Raw genomic sequence first — 17,935 nt, 5'->3', positions numbered from 1 at the left:
AATAGAGTAGGATGTGCATCTCTTATGATCATTACTAATGAAAATTCAGACGTATTCTTTGATGTAAGCTAGTTTGGAATACGTTGTTATTAAGGTTAATGCTAAAAGCAATGCGAGAATAAATGCGATCCCATTTATCTTTACCTTTCCCCTCCTGCCTTTGCCGTGTTGGAGACAGCAGTTAATAGTACCATACCCAGCAACGTAGTCAAGTTTTCCTCTGCTATACTGGTAGTCCTCAACTTATGACCACAACCGAGTCCAATTTTTTTGTTGCTAAGTGAGACATTTGTTAAGTGAATTTGCCCCATTTTACGACTTTTCTTGCCACAGTTGTTAAGTTAATCACCGTGGCTGTTAAATTAACACTGCAGTTGTTAAACACGGTTGTTAAGTGAATCTGCTTCTCCACTGACTTTGCTTGTCAGAAGGCCACAAAGAGCCCAGGACACTACAACCGTCATTAGTATGAGTCAGTTACCAAGCATCTGAATTTTGATCACGGGGCCATGAGGATGCTGCAACAGTGGTATAAAAAGTGGTCATAAGTCACTTTTTTCAGTTCTGTTGTAACTGAATGGTCACTAAATGAAATGTTGTAAGTCAAGGACTACCTGTACTACAGTCTCTGAGGAGCCCAATTTGATTCCCTGGTCCCCATCAATCAGTGTCCATCTGATGTTTCACTAGAAAACTGCCTTTAAAAAAAAATTCTGATTATCTTCCTGAGTGTTCTAAATTGCTATTCTATTTATAAATTGTAGTTTATTTTATGTTTCTTTTTTTCTTTTCCAATTAATGTGCTAAACAAGAAGCATGGTCTATATCACTTCTTTTAACTCAGCTTCTTCATTCTTTCCAAACCTACCCGTATCCAGTCTTGCAAATAAAATTTTATTTATGTGACTCATGGCTATCCTAAAGACCCAGTTCAATCTTTCTTTCTGTAAACAGTGTTTCCTGGTGCAGATTCCAAAGGATTCAGCCCATTTTAAAAGTTGGCATTCTGCTCAAAAAACCTGCAGCTACTATGATGCATCACTTGTGTCAGTTGAAAATGAAGTTGAACAAGGTACCATACTGTGTGTTACACCTTTACCAAAATATTATAAATATGTGTTTCTTACAAATATTCCATATTTTATTTTATTACTAGGACCACCTCTGATATCTATTTATATGTAAGCCTCTGGGCCTTAAGCATAATAAGATTTCGTAGGACTTATCCAATAGTTGTATTGGATATTATACGAGGAAAAGTAAGAGGATCCAAAATAAGGCTACTTAAATGCTTGACTAAGTTTTCTATTGTGAATTTATGTCTTGCAACTGAATATTATCTTTCATAGAAGACTAGATATAATTTTCTATCAGAAAAAAAATAACTTTACCACTTGCAATTGGCTGTAAAATATCACTGTGCAACATATTACATTTCAGCTATAAATTGGTTTAAACTATGGAGGAAGTAAGTAATGCTATAAAACACATGTATATTTGCATTTTATAGGGTTATTTAACTTTGAATAAGTTCCTGCCTCTTTGTACTGGGAAGATTTAAACTCATTTCCTGGGATTTAAGACCTCCCCTTGATAACTATTAGAGAGCTAAAAACCATTTCCTGGGACCTCAACCTTGATACCTATTTTCTTCTCTAACTTGGAAAGCATAGTGGCATTTCCATAGAATTCTTAAAGAACTTTGCAGTCAGTGACAAAATAAAACACTAAAAGATAAGGAGTGTGGAATGAAATAGCATGGAAATCCTCATTTGAGATAGTTTGGTCATGTAAAGAGAATGAATGAGGATCAAATTATATCAGCTATATAGTGCATTCTGCTTTATACAATGCTGCTTACCTTGAAAGAGGCATGTATGTTTGAGGTTCTTTTTAGGGATGGTAGTTCTAACCCAGGGGTCTTCAAACTTGGCCCTTTTATGACTTGTGGACTTCAACTCCCAGAATTCCTCAGCCAGGCATGCTGGTTGAGGAATTCTAGGAGTTGAAGTCCACAAGTCATAAAAGGGCCAAGTTTGAAGACCCCTGTTCTAACCAAAGGAGGCTTTGATAACTGACTTTTCAGAGTGATAAAAAGTAATTACCGTATACTTTGGATTTCCCCAAAAGTGGTGTCAGCCTGCATTTCTTACTTTTCATCTCTATGTAATTCCAATCACTATTAATTTGAAAATAATAATTTAGCAGACCTTAGGTTTTCTGAATTCTAGTTTTCTTTTCTAGCTTTCATTGCAATGAACTTACTTGGACATAAATCTAATGTCTGGATTGGCCTGCAGAGTGATAGTTATGAAAAACGGCTTAATGGACAAGAAGTAGAATATGCCAACTGGTCTCCAGCACAGGTAAGGCAATGTAGTCTTACTTTTTTGTACCTTTTTTGTACCCTATATTGTATTTATAATAAATGTATTTCCTACATAGATAGGAGGAGGAGGGGGAAGGCTGGAGAAAATATGAAAAAAAGAAAACTCTTTCCTGAAGAAGATATTAATCAGGAATAACCAAGAGTCCATTAAAATGGTACAGATAAAATGCTCTTGAATCAAGCTCATTTGCTGTACGTGTTATGGAAATAGTCTGCCTTCTTCTGGGATTTTTTTTCTTAATTCCCAGTCTAGCCAATGGTCTAAAAGGTGTTTGATTTATCCATTTTGAATCATATCCAGCATCCACCTCTGGTGCTTTGCAAATTACATTAGTGCAAATAAGGCATCTCCAAAGTATTAAAGCAATTACATCATTTACAAAGTTCACAGGGCTATTTCAAAGGATGTCTGTGTGCATGTGCAAGACATCAATCAGATGAAATTACTGAGCTTTGTACACACATGCAGAGAAAAATGGGAGCACTTTTCAAAGCAGCTGTATGAGTCTCAGGCATGATGAAGCTCCTTTAAAGCTTCTATGAGACATGCTGTGTCCAGTGTAAGGAGTTTTGTGAAGTGCATATTTTAAACACTTTGCACAACCATAGAATGCTGAACTATCAGTAAGTTGGGGGGGAAAGCCTCCTCATTTGAATTTGGATAGCACTATGAAAAGGACAAAAACGTTCATAATATCAGTGAATTTGGTAGCCCAGTTCTAATATAAGCAAAGAAGAAAATCAAAACTAGAATTCCGGGATCTTGTTGATGAATTCTGCTTTCCAGAGATTATTTAATGAATTCAGTAATAAAGTGATGTCCTTTGGTAGCTCTCCTATTCATTCAGTATTCAAACAAAAACTGTGTCAGTGAAAGGAAATTACATAATGTATAGTCTTGGTTCACCTAAGATCATTTCAAGAAGAACTCAAAGGAAAATCCCAAGAAAATTGTTGCTGCAAACTGTATCTTTGTCTCTCAAAAAAAAGGTTTGATTGGAAATTTTTATAGGTAAACATAATTAAATATTTCCTATCTGCTAACAACTCTATCAAGTGTTTCTAGTAACAAAGAGTACATTATTGCTTGCACAAATCAACAATAAGAATATGACATGAGATTTATTATCTGTGTTATTTACTCTATTCCTGTATCACTTTCCTATGCTAAAATATTGCAATGTGTTTTATTGAGATATTTAAAAAATCCTAAAAATACTGCAGAACACAGAAAACTCTAATGAAAAAGGGCAATGCAGCCAATAACACTGCATGTTGATTGTTGAAAAGGCAGTGAATTGAGGGGACCAAAAAGGTGGGAGGAGGGGGAATGAAAAAAAGCCATAGTACAGTGTTTTGTGGCATTTCCCACTTTTCTTTTATGCATACTCTGATTATCAATTTTATTTTAAAACCTGTCTATGACTTTTCCCACTGATTTCTATCACAATATATTAATTTCAGAATCATTACATTGGTGATACTGGAAAAAAAGATGTCCTATGTGCCTCAATATTAAATTATCCAAGTTTCAGTTTAATGGGAAAGTGGTACCTTGAAAGCTGTGAGAACAAAAATGGGTTTGTCTGCCAGAAAGCTCAAGGTAAATTGTTATAACCTTATTTATATAAAAATATGCTAAACTTTATAATCTCTTTCATATGTTGTATGAATTCTACTACCTAAATGACCCATCAAGCAATTATCCTTGATCTAAAATAGTGTTTCTCAGCCTTGACAATTTTATGACGAGTGGACGTCAACTCCCAGAATTCCCCAACCATCCAGGCTTTTTGGATGCTTTCTATAGGTGTATACAGGGGTGTCAAACTGCCAGCCCGCAGGCTGGACGTGTCATCCGGAAGCCGCACTCACCCCATTGCCGGCAATGGCAAAACTCTCCCGATACGTTGCGTGACGTCACATGACATCGTGAGTTTGACATGTCTGCACAGATAGGATGGAAGATACTGTATCTATTTCTGGGATGGGGCTTTTATGTGTGGTTGTTGCTGCTAGTTCAATATATACTCTTACACCATGATGAGAAATGGGCAACTGTTCATTGTTACACTTTGGTGAATGGTGATAATTGATGAAGCAATTTTTGGAAAAATTATACAAAATTCTGAATGACTGTGGTGTTGGGGAAGAAATTATTCTGCCTGATGACAAGAATAAATAAATGAAAATGAGACAAGAGGGTACAAAAAATACCCTATAAGAGTCATGACATCTTTCTGCAAATGAGAATGCTTACCAACTATTTATAGGCAGTTGTTTACAGATTAAAGATAAGGGAACAATGAATATGGTAGCTGCATAAATTTGAGTGCCCTTCTAGGTGATTTGGTGCTCTTCCTGCTATATATAGGCAGGGATCTTTCAAAGTTCAGGTAGTCATCAGGTTTTAATAGCAATTCAGACTAGAATTTTCATTGCTATGTGATGTGGTCATATAGCATGATGTTACATTGCATCACATAGTGATGGCAGTCTCAACTGTCTCAGTTGGCACTGTAACCCAGAAACGTCACAGCTCATTAAGAGAGGATCTCATGTGACATATGTTCTAGGCAAGCAACCCAGCAGGTGAGGGCTGCAGGTGGGTGGGTGAAAGCTGCCCACAGACTCTTCTGAGCCAGGCAGGCTGACAGGAGTCAGGACCAGGTGCAATTGAGCATGGGCAGGCTTGGGGGGGGAACTAGTGGCACTCTTCCACAAGCTCCTCTTGTTGCAAGGATTATTCAGCACATCTGGAGAATACTAGTCTTGACAAGCAATAGTATTCATTTAACTCTAGATGGCCCCACTGCTTCTTTAAGCACAAGAAATAGCACTTAGCCTTATATACTGCTTCACAGTGCTTTACAGCCACCTCTAAGTGGTTTACAGAGTCACCCTATTGCCCCAACAATCTGGGTCCTCATTTTACCGACCTCAGAAAGATGGAAGGCTGAATCCACCTGGAGCCTGGGAGACTCAAAACTGCCGGCAGTCAGCAGAATTAGCTTGCAATACTGCATTCTAACTACTGTGCCACCACAGCTCTTAGCCACCCAGATCCAGACACCAGCAGATCCTTGGGTAGTAGTCCCAGTTTGATTATACAACCTTCCTAGATCTACTGGGAAGGTCTACTTCTCATCCAAGAAGCTGTTTTACTATCAAGAGTGAGCTTCTCCCATTCTCCTTTCCCCTTTGGTTGCTTCCAGTTTCCTATTAGAATTAGAAAATTCACAACCCTTCTCACTCCCTGAGCCCTTCTGTGCCCACTGCTTCTCCAAAACTAGCACACCAATGACCACAACCAACACAACACACCTGGCAGCTTTGCTGCAGGGCTTTTATAGCAGCTCTTTGCTAAGCAGCTTGCCTGAGGTCTTAAAGAGGCAGGCACCATCATCCCCTGTCCTCTCACAACTCTAATAGTTTGCAATACTTGTCACTTATATTTCTTTCAGAGATGGCTATAGCTTGTTTGAAAATGTTCAGTGTCTTAATGTTAAGCTTATTAAAAAAAAAATTTTTCAAAAGACTCTTGATCTTCTCTGTTACAGATACTTCTAGACACATCATTGATCCTTCGGTGATGTACCCAATCCCGGATACCTTAGAATATGCAAACAGTACATATACATTGATCAATGGCAGTATGACTTGGAACATGGCTTTACAAATGTGCAAAAAAAATGGGGCTGAGTTGGTCAGCATTACAGACTACTACCATCAAGCTTTCCTTACCGTAATAATAAATCGAGTGGGTTACGCTCACTGGATTGGATTGTTCACTTCAGATGTAGGTACCGTGTTTCCTCGAAAATAAGACCCAAACAGAAAATAAGCCCTAGCCTGATTTTTAGTGTGCTCCTAATATAAGCCCTACCCCCAAAATAAGTCCCAGTTAAGACCATCATCAGCCCTGGGGAGGGAGGCATGGCCAGCACAGGAGGCAGCGAGCGCGTGGGGGCTGATGGTGTCCAGCAGCAGCCACTGCTCACACAACACAGGTAAGTCCGAGCCTGCGACCCGCCGGGGGGAGGCAGATGAACCCGACGTGCGGCAGCATTGGCAGCAGGCGGAGGCCCCGCCACGGGCAAGCCAAGAGATGGTGGGATGGAGTGGGCAGGCAGCCACAGGAGGCTCATCCTCGTGCAGTCACTGGCACCAGGGGGAGGCTCCCCAGATTTAACAATGAAAGAGAACTGCTCTGGGGAGAAGGAGGGAGACCCTGTACGTCAGCCTATAGCCTGTGTTGAAGGGCAGAGATTCCCTTCCTGGAGGGGGAGAGAGAGAAATGGGGGAGGGGCAAATCCAGCCTGTAAAATGAAGTCACCACTGTAACATTTCCCCTGGCTGTGCTGGCAACTCAGCACACGAGCAGGAAACCCCAGCTCTGAGTGGTCACGATCTCCTGATTCATTAATATGCCTCAACATCCACGAAAACCAAACCTTAAAAGTAATTTGATCGCAGCTTCGTATTTGTCGATGTCTTTGTTTGACACGATACATTGAAAAACATTTCATTTTTAAATTGGGAAAGGCCTCCTTTCCTCGATAATAAGTGTTTTGAATCTCAGAACTGGCAAGAGAGAGAAGGCTCAATGTTCTGACGTAGGATAAAGCAGCTTCCTTTCTTTTCAGAATGATGGGTGGTTTTCTGTGGAGGGAAAATAACTTTTGTAAATAATTTAGGTTCCCTTTCTTGGAAACGAGAGTGAATAAAGTATATTAATCCCAATTAAGTGGTAAAAGGACAAGCTTGGTAGAGATGCTTGGCTTCAAAAAAGTTCATGCGAAACCTCCCTTAGAAGCTGCTTTATGGACTAACAGGCCCTCTTCCCCTGCTTCAAAAAAACCAAAGCAGGCACCTTGCTTCATCTCATGTTGCTCTTAAGGCTCTTATCTGGCAGCCCTATTAACTGGAAGAGGCTTTGGAAAATGCATGGAAGCCTCTTTCGGATAACTGGAAATACTGGACGAGACCAGATCACTTCCCTAAAGAATCTTACTCTGCTCCTCACTTCAAGCAGAATTGCTTCATTTCTGTAGCATGAAGTACCTCATCAAATTGCAGTTGCCGCATAAAAGCCTCTTGAGTTAATGACCTGCAGAGACTAATCAAATACTTCTTTTGGCAGGATGGCCTTCACTTTGAGTGGTCAGATGGCACCAGGCCTTTTTTTACATTTTGGGGAGAAGAGGAAACACAAAGTACGGGACACTGTGTTTACATTGATACTAATGGACATTGGAAAAATACTGACTGTGAAAAGCTTTTGAGTGGTGCAATTTGCCGTATTTCACCAAGTAAGTAAGCTCTTATGTTAAACATTGAAATGTTTTTGGTAAATATAACTCATTCTGGCTTTTTTTTTAAAATAGCAATCCAATCAGGAATATTAAAAATAATGTAATGCTTAACGATTTGGAGGGAATTAGGACACAAGATACCGTATATACTTGAGTATAAGCCGACTCGAGTATAAGCCGAGACCCCCAATTTCACCCCCAAAAACTGGAAAAAGTTATTGACTCGAGTATAAGCCGATCCGCCGTTCTGCAAGCCTCTGCCGCCAGCAGAGGCTCGATCCGCCATTTTGCAAGCCTGAATACACAGGAATACCCTGTGTGGCCGCGGCTCGTCGGCAGGTCTCCGTTCCTCCTGCCGACCTTTGCACAATTGCCTACCTATATTTTGCTTTTTGCATTCCATGCCGGGAGGAAAAAATGATTTTTTCCCCTCAGACTTCGGAGTTTTTTATTAAAAAAAATATGGTTTTTGTACTGCTGTTCTTCTGTGCCTCTGGATTTGCTTTGGTTTTATTCTGTGTCTGTTTGAATTTGCTGTAGACTTTACGTTGTGTTTGTTTCATTTGTCCATTTTATAATCTTAATCCAGAAATCTTGCAATAAATTGATTAAATACATAATGTAGAAATTCTGCTCTTTAAAGCAAATTCTAAGTAAACCTAAAGGTAAAATCTTGCAGGAGCCTATTTTTATATTCTAAGTATATTTGCTTAATAGTAAATCTGCCATTTGTTCATTTTCAGATTCTAATCTTCTAACAATCAAAGGGAGAGATGAAAATATTTTTCTTTTAGAAGAACTATATTCTTTTGGCTCTGTGGTTGAAATGATTTGGTTGAATACTCATTTCCTTATGGATAGTAAGTGAACAGAAGCTGGGAAAGAATTAAGTCACATCCAACTATTTGAGATTTCAGCACAGAGCATATGCTTGCAATTTCTTCGGTAGTTAAAATTAAAGCTGGACCACTAATTAACACAACATGCAAATGATAACTATTTTACTTTATATTCTGATTATAGGACCCCTTATTCCTACTGCATTTTCAGTTTTGTAATGAGCTAAGTATTTTGTTTGCTCATCAGCCGTCCATCCTACCAAGGATGGAAAAATGAGGACCCAGGTTGTTGGGAGTAATATGCTGACTCTGTAAACCACTTAGGGAGGGCTATAAAGCGGTATATAAATCTAAGTGCTATTGCTATTGCTATGACCACTTTCATATTAATTCTGTGGAACAGAAGCCAGTTTTATTTAGCCATCTCTACTCTTTTTTATCTCCTCTTGAACTTTGACATGCCTTCACTTCTAACAAAGTTTGGAAGCATATGTGCAATAAACTAGTCTCCATACTTTATTAAATTTATATTGCACTTTTTATACAAGAATGCTCCCTCCTCTTATTTCCCCTACATTACAACTCTGCTAAGTATCTTGGGCTGAGAGAGCGTGAACCACCATTCTCTTAGCTAACTAGCACTTGGATCTCTCTACTTTTGGCACAGCACTTTAATCATTATCCTACATTGGCTCTCTTAACACCTTTGTTAGGACCAACATTGCTTGTCTATATATCCCATGTTTAAACATAAGTGAAAATATTTTTCAAATTCATCTGTTTCGCAAGGGAGCTCTGAGGTTTTTTTTAAAGTTATTTAATATAAGATACAAAGATACATACTTAGAAATCCATTTAGATATTTACAGGCTGTTGCATTCTGCATAAAGGTTTAAGGGATGACACATAGAAGTATCTTGAAGGAATAAAAAGGAATAGCATTACTTCTGAAGTAAAAATTAATTTGAACCTAAAATGAATGCATTAGTTCTTCATTGTTTACTTTGCAGTCTACTTCCTCCAAAAGACTCTTGCAAAATATCTATAATTTCATGTCGTAAAAAGTAGATGGACAGCTCCCATGTAAATTGCAATTTCATAAACATTTAATGATTATTTCTAGATAATACTGTATGATGAGAAGTAGCTTGCAGTTATGATGCACAATCCCCCTTAAAGATACCTAGAGCTAGAAGGACACTCCCCTAATTTCCAAAACCCTGGGACTATTTAATTTTTGAAGAAATTATGATGCAAACATAGTAGTTTGTTCACAGATATCTCCCCTCAAATCCATACAGGGATGTAGGTTTGATATACAAAAATACCTGGTGAGGGAAAAATTGATAAATAGAATTGTGAGGTCTCATGCATGGATTCTGAAGTCTCCCAACTTTTTAGTGACATCACTAATGTTGCCCTTAGATGCTACGGTGATATGGTTTGATGGCTCTCCAGTTCAGTATTCAAACTGGGGCACTAAGGAGCCTGAAGTGAGTCAATGGAAAGGAAACAGTTGCATTGTTTTAACAACTGCAGATGGAATCTGGAAATTACTGCCTTGTCATGAGAAAAAAGGATTTGTATGTAAAGCCAAAACAGGTATGAATCTATGTTTAAAGAATATGTAACTAAAATTTCTTTCTTTTTAATACATTTAATACATTTTAGATTTGTTTTTCCCACAATGTTCAAAACATTCTTATCAGTTAAGATTTTCTCAGAGTTAATTACACTTAAGTATATAAATCTTTTTTCCTCATACAAGCCATCCCAACAATTTTACATTTCTCATATCTTAAAACAAAAAAAAGAGAAGAAAAAAGAAAAAAAACATGTCCCTCCTAAGCTGGAATGCATTTATATCCAAAATTTTTCTATTCTTTTTAACCATATTCAGATGTTTAATCTTTAAATATTCCATCTAATAAATCTAATCATCTAATCTTTTAAATCTATTCAAAACATTCTTGTCAATTGAAATTTTCTCAAAATCAATTACACTTAAGTATCTAAAACATTTCCCTCATATAAATCATCCCAACATTTTTATATTTCTCATATCATAAAAAATACTGTTACTTGAGGGGCCCATCCCTCTTAAACTAAAATTCATTTATATCCATTTTTTTCTGTCTCTTTAACCTTATTCAAGCATGCGTTTAATCTTTAGATATTCCATCTGATATATCCCATCATCTAATTTCTTAATTCTAACTTTAGCCCTTTTTTTGCCAAACATCTTTCCTAATTAGCATGCTCTGCTGGACCAAAAGGTCTTCCCATAGTCTTGTAGATGATGTAGGTACAAGAGAGAAATCAATAAGATGTTTTTGTGGGAATGTTTTGCCCTTTCGTATTCATTGAAAATTTTTTCCTTTCGTTCTCTCTTAATTTCTCTTAACATTTTTTGTCTCTCAAGTTCTCGTAGTTCTCCTGACAGCTCTCTAATCTATTTTGTCGAATCTTTTTTCTTGTCCTCAGACTTATTTTGAGGTGTAGGGTATCTTTTCCATGTCCGATATTGCCTGCAAATTTTTCTCCGCCTGGGTTAAGTCATAGTTCCTTCCATTGTTGGGTAGTGAGGTTAAATTAAAGATGTGTTCATATATATATTTCCAAACTTGTTTTTAATTTCCTCGTGGTTTGAAGTCATTGTCATTTGTATTAGTTGCAACATAGCATACATTTCCTCCTGGAAAGTATCTGGTTTTTTTTATATGTTCTTTCTGCAGATCTCTGATGTTCTGTGATAGCCAAAAATCAAAGTTTTCCTTTCTCTGCAAACAGCTTTAGAGTCATAGTTCAATAAGTATTTATAAACCAGGAAGGTCATTTTTTTTCTAAAGTTTATGGTTCTCACTTTGTAGATAGCCCAAAATATTTTCTTTTCTTTGTTACAGCTGTTCTCTGTTTGGTTAAAACAGGTTATCTTTTTCTGGGCTTTCTGCCAGTTCCTGTATCAGAGCAACTACAATTGTATATTTTCATCTACCATGAAGTCAGCACCAGTTCATTTTTCAGTTTCAAAACAGGAAGTTACTTTTTTCTGTTATCATCAATAATCTTTTGCAAAGAAAAACTTAACTAATTCCACCAATGCCATACTTATCCAGACTTAAGTCTTATATTCATTTCATTTCAGTGTATTTCTGTCCTGCATAAAAGTTTAATTCACCACTTCTTTCTGTGGGAGGGTGGAGCAAGAGTCCCCCTCCTTCTCACTTTCAGAGGATTTTTCCTTCTGGGTTTTTTTTTCCAGGAAATCAATTATCAAGTAGAAGAGAGAGAATCGATATTCTTACCCAGTTCCAAACACATTGTTTACGATCAAGCTTAAATTAGTGCTTTTTGGTTTCGGCTACTTGTAGCTTGGGCTAGACTCTGGAGTGAAGCTAGCCTTTCTTCTGCTGGTTTCTGGAGGGCTTTCCCCAAACGACCGGATCACCTGCTGTCTCTCTATGGTTGGCAGGGCACTCTTCCTTCTCTGTCACCTCTCCGGGGCGAATTTAGGCCCATTTAGGGTCCCCAAACAGAAAAAAATAGGCCATAGGTTGCAGAACTCCGTGATCCCTCGGCTGCTGTGCTACTGCGCAAAACTGGAAGACCACCTTACTACAATTTCTCTTCTTATATTCTAGTCAAATTGTAGGAAACCCATAAGCCCCAAGTTGTTGCTGAAACATTAATTCTTTCTTCTGTGCAAACATAGACCTAGCTGGGCCCAAAGCAAACTATTTGCAGCCTCCAATCCCCAGAGTAGATAAGACATTTGGGACCTCTTGAGGAATTTGGGTTTTTAAAAAGGACAAGTGCCATGGGCCTTGCAAAGATCCCGACTACAACTAATGAAAATTCAGTGAGGCTGATGTTTATCATTTGAACCTAGATATTTTATGCAGGGGGGAACGCTATAGATGGGGTATGCATCATTCCACATTTGAGAGCATGAATTGGACAGGGATTTTCCAGTCCCATTTTACTAAATTAAAAAAAATGTGCACGAATCAGCTAATTGAACAAAAAAACCCTGCCATTTCACTCCTAGAAGATTCCCTTTCAAACACAGTACTTTTGGATACCATTTGGGCCAAAATTAGTGGCAACTATTTTTATTCTAAATAATACACTCACAAGAGGAAAAGCTATAATTAATATTTATACCCATAGAACTCTATACAGTATACTGAATAAAACCAGCAGAAAAAAAATCCTTAAACTTGATGATTTGTTCAAGTAAACAGTTGATGTTATTACCTAACGAAACCTGTTTAACATTCCTATTTTTCTGAGGAGATAAATTTAGCTCAAGTAAGACTTCTTAATATAACTATTAAATCTAAGAATCTTTTGAGGCTGATAGGCACATTTTGAAACTTTGGAGAAATATAAAATAACTGCCAGTGGGGTTGGGGATGGAATTTGCCTATTTTCAGAATAGTTTTTTGTGATGTGCAGAAAAGAAATGATTATCAGAAGATAAATTCTGTGGATACTTCTTGACTTCTCTCATATGACTCAACAGGATGTTTTATATAATTCCATCTTACTTTTGACATTTTTCTCTGGGTTGGGAGATGCAGTTCTAAGCAAAATTACCATTTGTGATGTCTAAGCATGCCTATAAAGGATCTAGATACAATCTAGAAATGCACATATTTTTATTTCATGTGCCAGTTTTTTAAAAACAAAATACCTTTTAAAAATAATTAAATCAGGTGCAAACTGCAGCGCTTACTCCTAACTACATTGCCCTAATCCATGGGTGTCAAACTCGCCACGTCACGTGACGTGTCGCAATGTATTGCAACTCTTTTTGCATTGCCGGCAATGGGGTGGGTACAGCTTTGGTATGATGAAACCAGCCCATGGGCTGGAAGTTTGACACCCCTGCTCTAATCTCTAACCAATGAAGTAGATAATTATGCATTATTTTTCAGATTATCATGAGACTGCAGTACCACCAGCGAAAGGTATGTGATACCACTTTCCCATATTTTAATTCCTAAACATGAACCTAAAACTGTTACTGTCAAGTTTTTCTGTCTTGCTCTCTTTTTCAAGTATCATATCATAGGACAGTCATCCTGCTGATATTATCTGCGTTGCTGATAGCTGTTAGCACTATAACGAAACGTTTGTGGTGTTCACCAAGGCCCAGTCGCATATCTAGAACTATAATGTGCTTCAGAAATGCTTGCCTTGCAGAAGCCCACTCTGAAGTTCCTGTTGCCGAAGAAAGCATTCTCATTTCCAGCCTGGAGAGGAACGATGTTCATAATGCAACCTCACCCATTTAGTATAACTAATGCTGCTGCAAATGGGTGCCCATATTTGTAAACAAGAATAATTTCACGAATTGATTACATCATATGGTTACACTTAGGCATTTCACTCCCTCCAAATTTTAAGATAGTCCAAAAAATGTTTTGAATGGAACAAGATTAGTAAAAAGACCCAATAAGACCCACCTAAAGCCAGGACAAGAAGCAACGGATGGAAACTAATCAAAGAGAGAAGCAACCTAGAACTAAGGAGGAATTTCCTGACAGTGAGAAAAATTAATCAGCGGAACAACTTCCTTCCAGACATTGTGGGTGCTCCAACTGTAGTGTATGCAGTTTCTGAATACACGTGAGGCAGGGGTGTCAAACTCAATTTCATTGAGGGCCGCATCAGCATTGTGGTTGCCCTCAGGGGGCTGGGTGGGTGTGGCCTGGGTGGGTGTGGCCTACTGGGTGGGCATGGCCTACTGGGTGGGCATGGCCTACTGGGTGGGCATGGCCTACTGGGTGGGCGTGGCTAAAGGGCATATGGACTATTGGCCAGGCATGGCCAGCTCTACATTGTTCGCATCAAGGGTGCCTATGGGGGTCTGAGCAGGAGTGGGACAGATCTGAGGGTCTCTGGGCCAGGGCCAAGGCAGTGGGGGCCGTTCCCTCACTGTTTCTAGGATGGCTTTGCGGGCCACATGAAACCACTTTGCGGGCCGGATCTGGCCCCCGGGCCTTGTGTTTGACATGTCTGACGTGAGGGGTCAGTGAATTAAGGAGGCTCAGAGCTGGACAGCTCCGCGCAGGAACAGCAAGCAGGAGCAGCGTTGGCGGGAAGCCAGAACAAAGAGATAGCGTTCGGCGGGAGAGCCGGATTTAAAGGGATTGGCTGACCAGCCAACAGGACGCTTGGATTTAACCCATTGGCCAGGCAGTTACCTGGCCAGGTATAAATGAGGGCTGAAATCCTTTGTTCCCCAGTTCGGCCATGTTCCTCAATAAAACAACTTAGCTCCTGAACCTGTGTCATCTCCGATTCCTGAACCCAACACAATACCAACACTGGAGATTTTTAAGAAGAGATTGTGTGGAATGGTATAGGGATTTCTGCCCGAACAGGGGGTTGGACTAGAAGACCTCCACAGTCCCTCCAACTCTGTTATTCTGTTACTCATTTATGTTTGTTCTTGTTTACTATTGAAGCTGGTACCCAGGGAACATGTCCTTTTATGATGCTCATTTCAGTTTCATAAATCAAATTCTATTATTATCCAGTAAAAGTGTTTTCCAGATTCTGGACTAAGGAGAAGCCAACCTGTCCTCCTCTTTTCCTTTTCTTCTTCTACAACTTTTTGAAAAGGTAAAATAAAATATTCACTAGGCCAGTTCAGCTCTTAGTTTGTAGCTTTGCAATGATGCATTAGAAATTAAAAAAAAACCTCACTCTCACATTTTTGAAGCTATTGTTATTAAAAAAAATAAAAAGAGCACAAAAGACTCTTGTGTCCCTCATCCTGTTTTTCAAAATTATTCATTTATTTATTTTTTAAATTCTCATTTGCTTCCCCCAAAGCCCTTTAGTTGTATGGAGAAAAATACTATATGTGGCAGACATATATTGGCAACTCAGAGGGAATAATTGAGCTTGCCAGATGGCAAAAGAAAACACTCGAGTACACTCACATGAAATTAAAGTTCTGTGCTTTTAGTATGCTAAGAGTTCTGCAGGCAAGGAAGTTTGCATCAGGGGAGGAGAAGAAAGCTTTTGCAGATCAAATCTTTAAGGGTAACTTTTAGTTATTGATATTGTTTTTAAAAAATGGAATAGGTTATTCAGGATGTAGTGACTGGAAGGAAATCCCAGTGAACTCAAAGGTTATTTTCTTTTGAATAGATATTTATAGGCTCACACTATGATAGGGGCTACGTTACATCTCCCATTGTTGTGGCTTACAAATACTGTATATTTGGTTTGGAAAATATGACATTAGAATTACAAGGATGAACTATGAAATCAACTTGGACAATGCTAAAATGCCAAAGAGTAACAATAACAGTAATGATGGGTATCAAATAAGATCTACTGAAATGTATTATTTAATATTTTCATGGAGAAGCATTTTTACTGCATATATGTATGTGTAAGAAAGACTGAATTTATGTTCTTAGCTGAATTGGTCTAGCTTTTAAGTACATGGTTAAAATAGAAGAGCAATAGATCTTTAATCTCATTAGTATGTACTATATACTGTTTATTTTCTTCATGCACAATTTTGGGATTTTTAGAATTCAATGAAAACTAGTACTTTTATATTTTATAATTAATTTTGTTTTCACCTTGTTATTTGCATTACGAAATGACATCTTTTCCTCTATTTTTCTTATGTTACCAACTAAAAATACTTTCAAATCTGATTTGTACCATTAATAATACTGTATGCCAGCTGATTTATCCCTTCATACCAGTTAAAATAAAGATTGTTGCTGTGTTCAATAAAAATACTTTGCAACATTTCGTTGTCTTATATTGTTTTACATTTGAATGTTTAAATTTGATTTTCACTCTCTTTCTATGCAAGCAAGAAGTCAAGGCAACCATTTTTTTTATTTTTCTCTTTATAAATCTTCATATTGCTTAAGAAGAGGTACATACAACTCCTGGGGATTTTTATTGGTATTCTCCAGTATTCTAGAAATATGGGTATCTGACAATAGGGGTTATCTTCAAAAAGACCTTTCTTGAAAATCATAACAGCCGAACAGGCTAATCTCTTAGGCCTTAAGCCATGTAGTCTTTAAAAGTTAATATTTACATCTTAGAATGTGTTCAGTATGCCACTGGCAGCCAGTTCAGTTAATACAGGCATCTTGTAATTCCATATGTATCTTTATTTCCATTTTGTATTTACTACAAATTCTGGAGACTTTTAATATGTGCTTAGAAAATATTGCAACATTCAAGATCTTCTGTAGATATGGATAACTACTATGGCCCAATTCATCCAGCTGAGGGTCATAGTCTCTTCACTAACCTTAATTGCACAGCTATTTTACTTCCTCAATCAAATTTATCTGGCCACCTAGCTATCCCAGAATCACTGGGAGTTGGGCAGCATATAAATTTTATTATTATGGCTTGTCACACACAGCCAGATGCTTAGACTGGATTTAGCATTTTTATCCACCTATCAAGATAAGTCTTTTATCCTAAGGACCTGGGATATGCACATGTAGTATGATAATGTTAGAGGTATCGTCAATGTATGCCAGCTGTTCCAAGTAAAACTGTCTTTTGCAATTGACTGGTGGTGGTTGTGTCAATGCCAATGGCATTTAAATGGTACACCTGTTGTTTTGGGATTGCACCCAAGGCTCCTGTTACTATTGATAGTATCCTTGCTTGCTTTTGCCATAATTGTTCTACTTTTATTTGCAGGTCTTTGTCTTTTCTGATTTTCTCCAGTTCTTTCTGTCTAATCTGCTGTCTCCAGGCACTGCCAGTTAATTCTGGGGTGTTAAGTGGCAGGTGCAAGGGACGCGGTGGCTCAGTGGGTTAGGACGCTGAGCTTGTCGATCAGAATGTCGGCAGTTTGGCGGGTCGAATCCTGAGTGCCGCGTAACAGAGTGAGCACCTGTTACTCGTCCCAGCTTCTGCCAACCTAGCAATTCGAAAGCACATATAAATGCAAGTAGAAAAATAGGGACCACTATGGTGGGAAGGTAACAGCGTTCCATGCGCCTTTGGCGTGTAGTCATGCCGGCCACATGACCATAGAGATGTCCTCGGACAAGTGCTGGCTCTTCGGCTTTGAAACGGAGATGAGCACTGACCCCTAGAGTTGGAAACGACTAGCACGCATGTGCGGGGGAACCTTTACCTTTACCTTTAAGTGGCAGGTATGCATCTGTTTGAATTATAAAGTCCCAGAATACTTTAGCTTATTCATTTTCTATTATTTTCTCTACTTTGTGGCCCCACAAGTTCTTGCTTGCAGGCAAATAGTATTTCTTGTAAGTATTCCAATGCACCTTTGTTGCTTTGTTTGTAGTCAATCTGTGCAATATTATTATCACAGCAGCAGCATTATAAATTCCAGGTGGAAAATAGAATAAATCATT

At 38.3% G+C, this 17,935-nt stretch overlaps 1 protein-coding gene across 1 annotated transcript in view; it reads left to right on the top strand.

The window, feature by feature from the left end:
• Positions 1-13,843, top strand: part of PLA2R1 (phospholipase A2 receptor 1) — a gene marked incomplete at both ends in the record, with an annotated part of 79,257 nt that extends 65,414 nt beyond the window's left edge. The window contains 10 exon segments of the mRNA XM_083367369.1: positions 955-1,072; positions 2,245-2,366; positions 3,854-3,992; positions 5,950-6,188; positions 7,533-7,706; positions 7,710-7,804; positions 8,422-8,564; positions 9,969-10,145; positions 13,484-13,516; positions 13,608-13,843. Of these exon segments, the coding sequence (XP_083223495.1) occupies positions 955-1,072; positions 2,245-2,366; positions 3,854-3,992; positions 5,950-6,188; positions 7,533-7,706; positions 7,710-7,804; positions 8,422-8,564; positions 9,969-10,145; positions 13,484-13,516; positions 13,608-13,843 (1,476 nt within the window).
• Between the last annotated feature and the right edge of the window lie 4,092 nt (positions 13,844-17,935).

Source organism: Vipera ursinii, assembly GCF_947247035.1.
Source record: "Vipera ursinii genome assembly, chromosome: 1".
Taxonomy (NCBI): domain Eukaryota; kingdom Metazoa; phylum Chordata; class Lepidosauria; order Squamata; family Viperidae; genus Vipera; species Vipera ursinii.
This window is presented reverse-complemented; position numbering and strand designations above follow the sequence as displayed.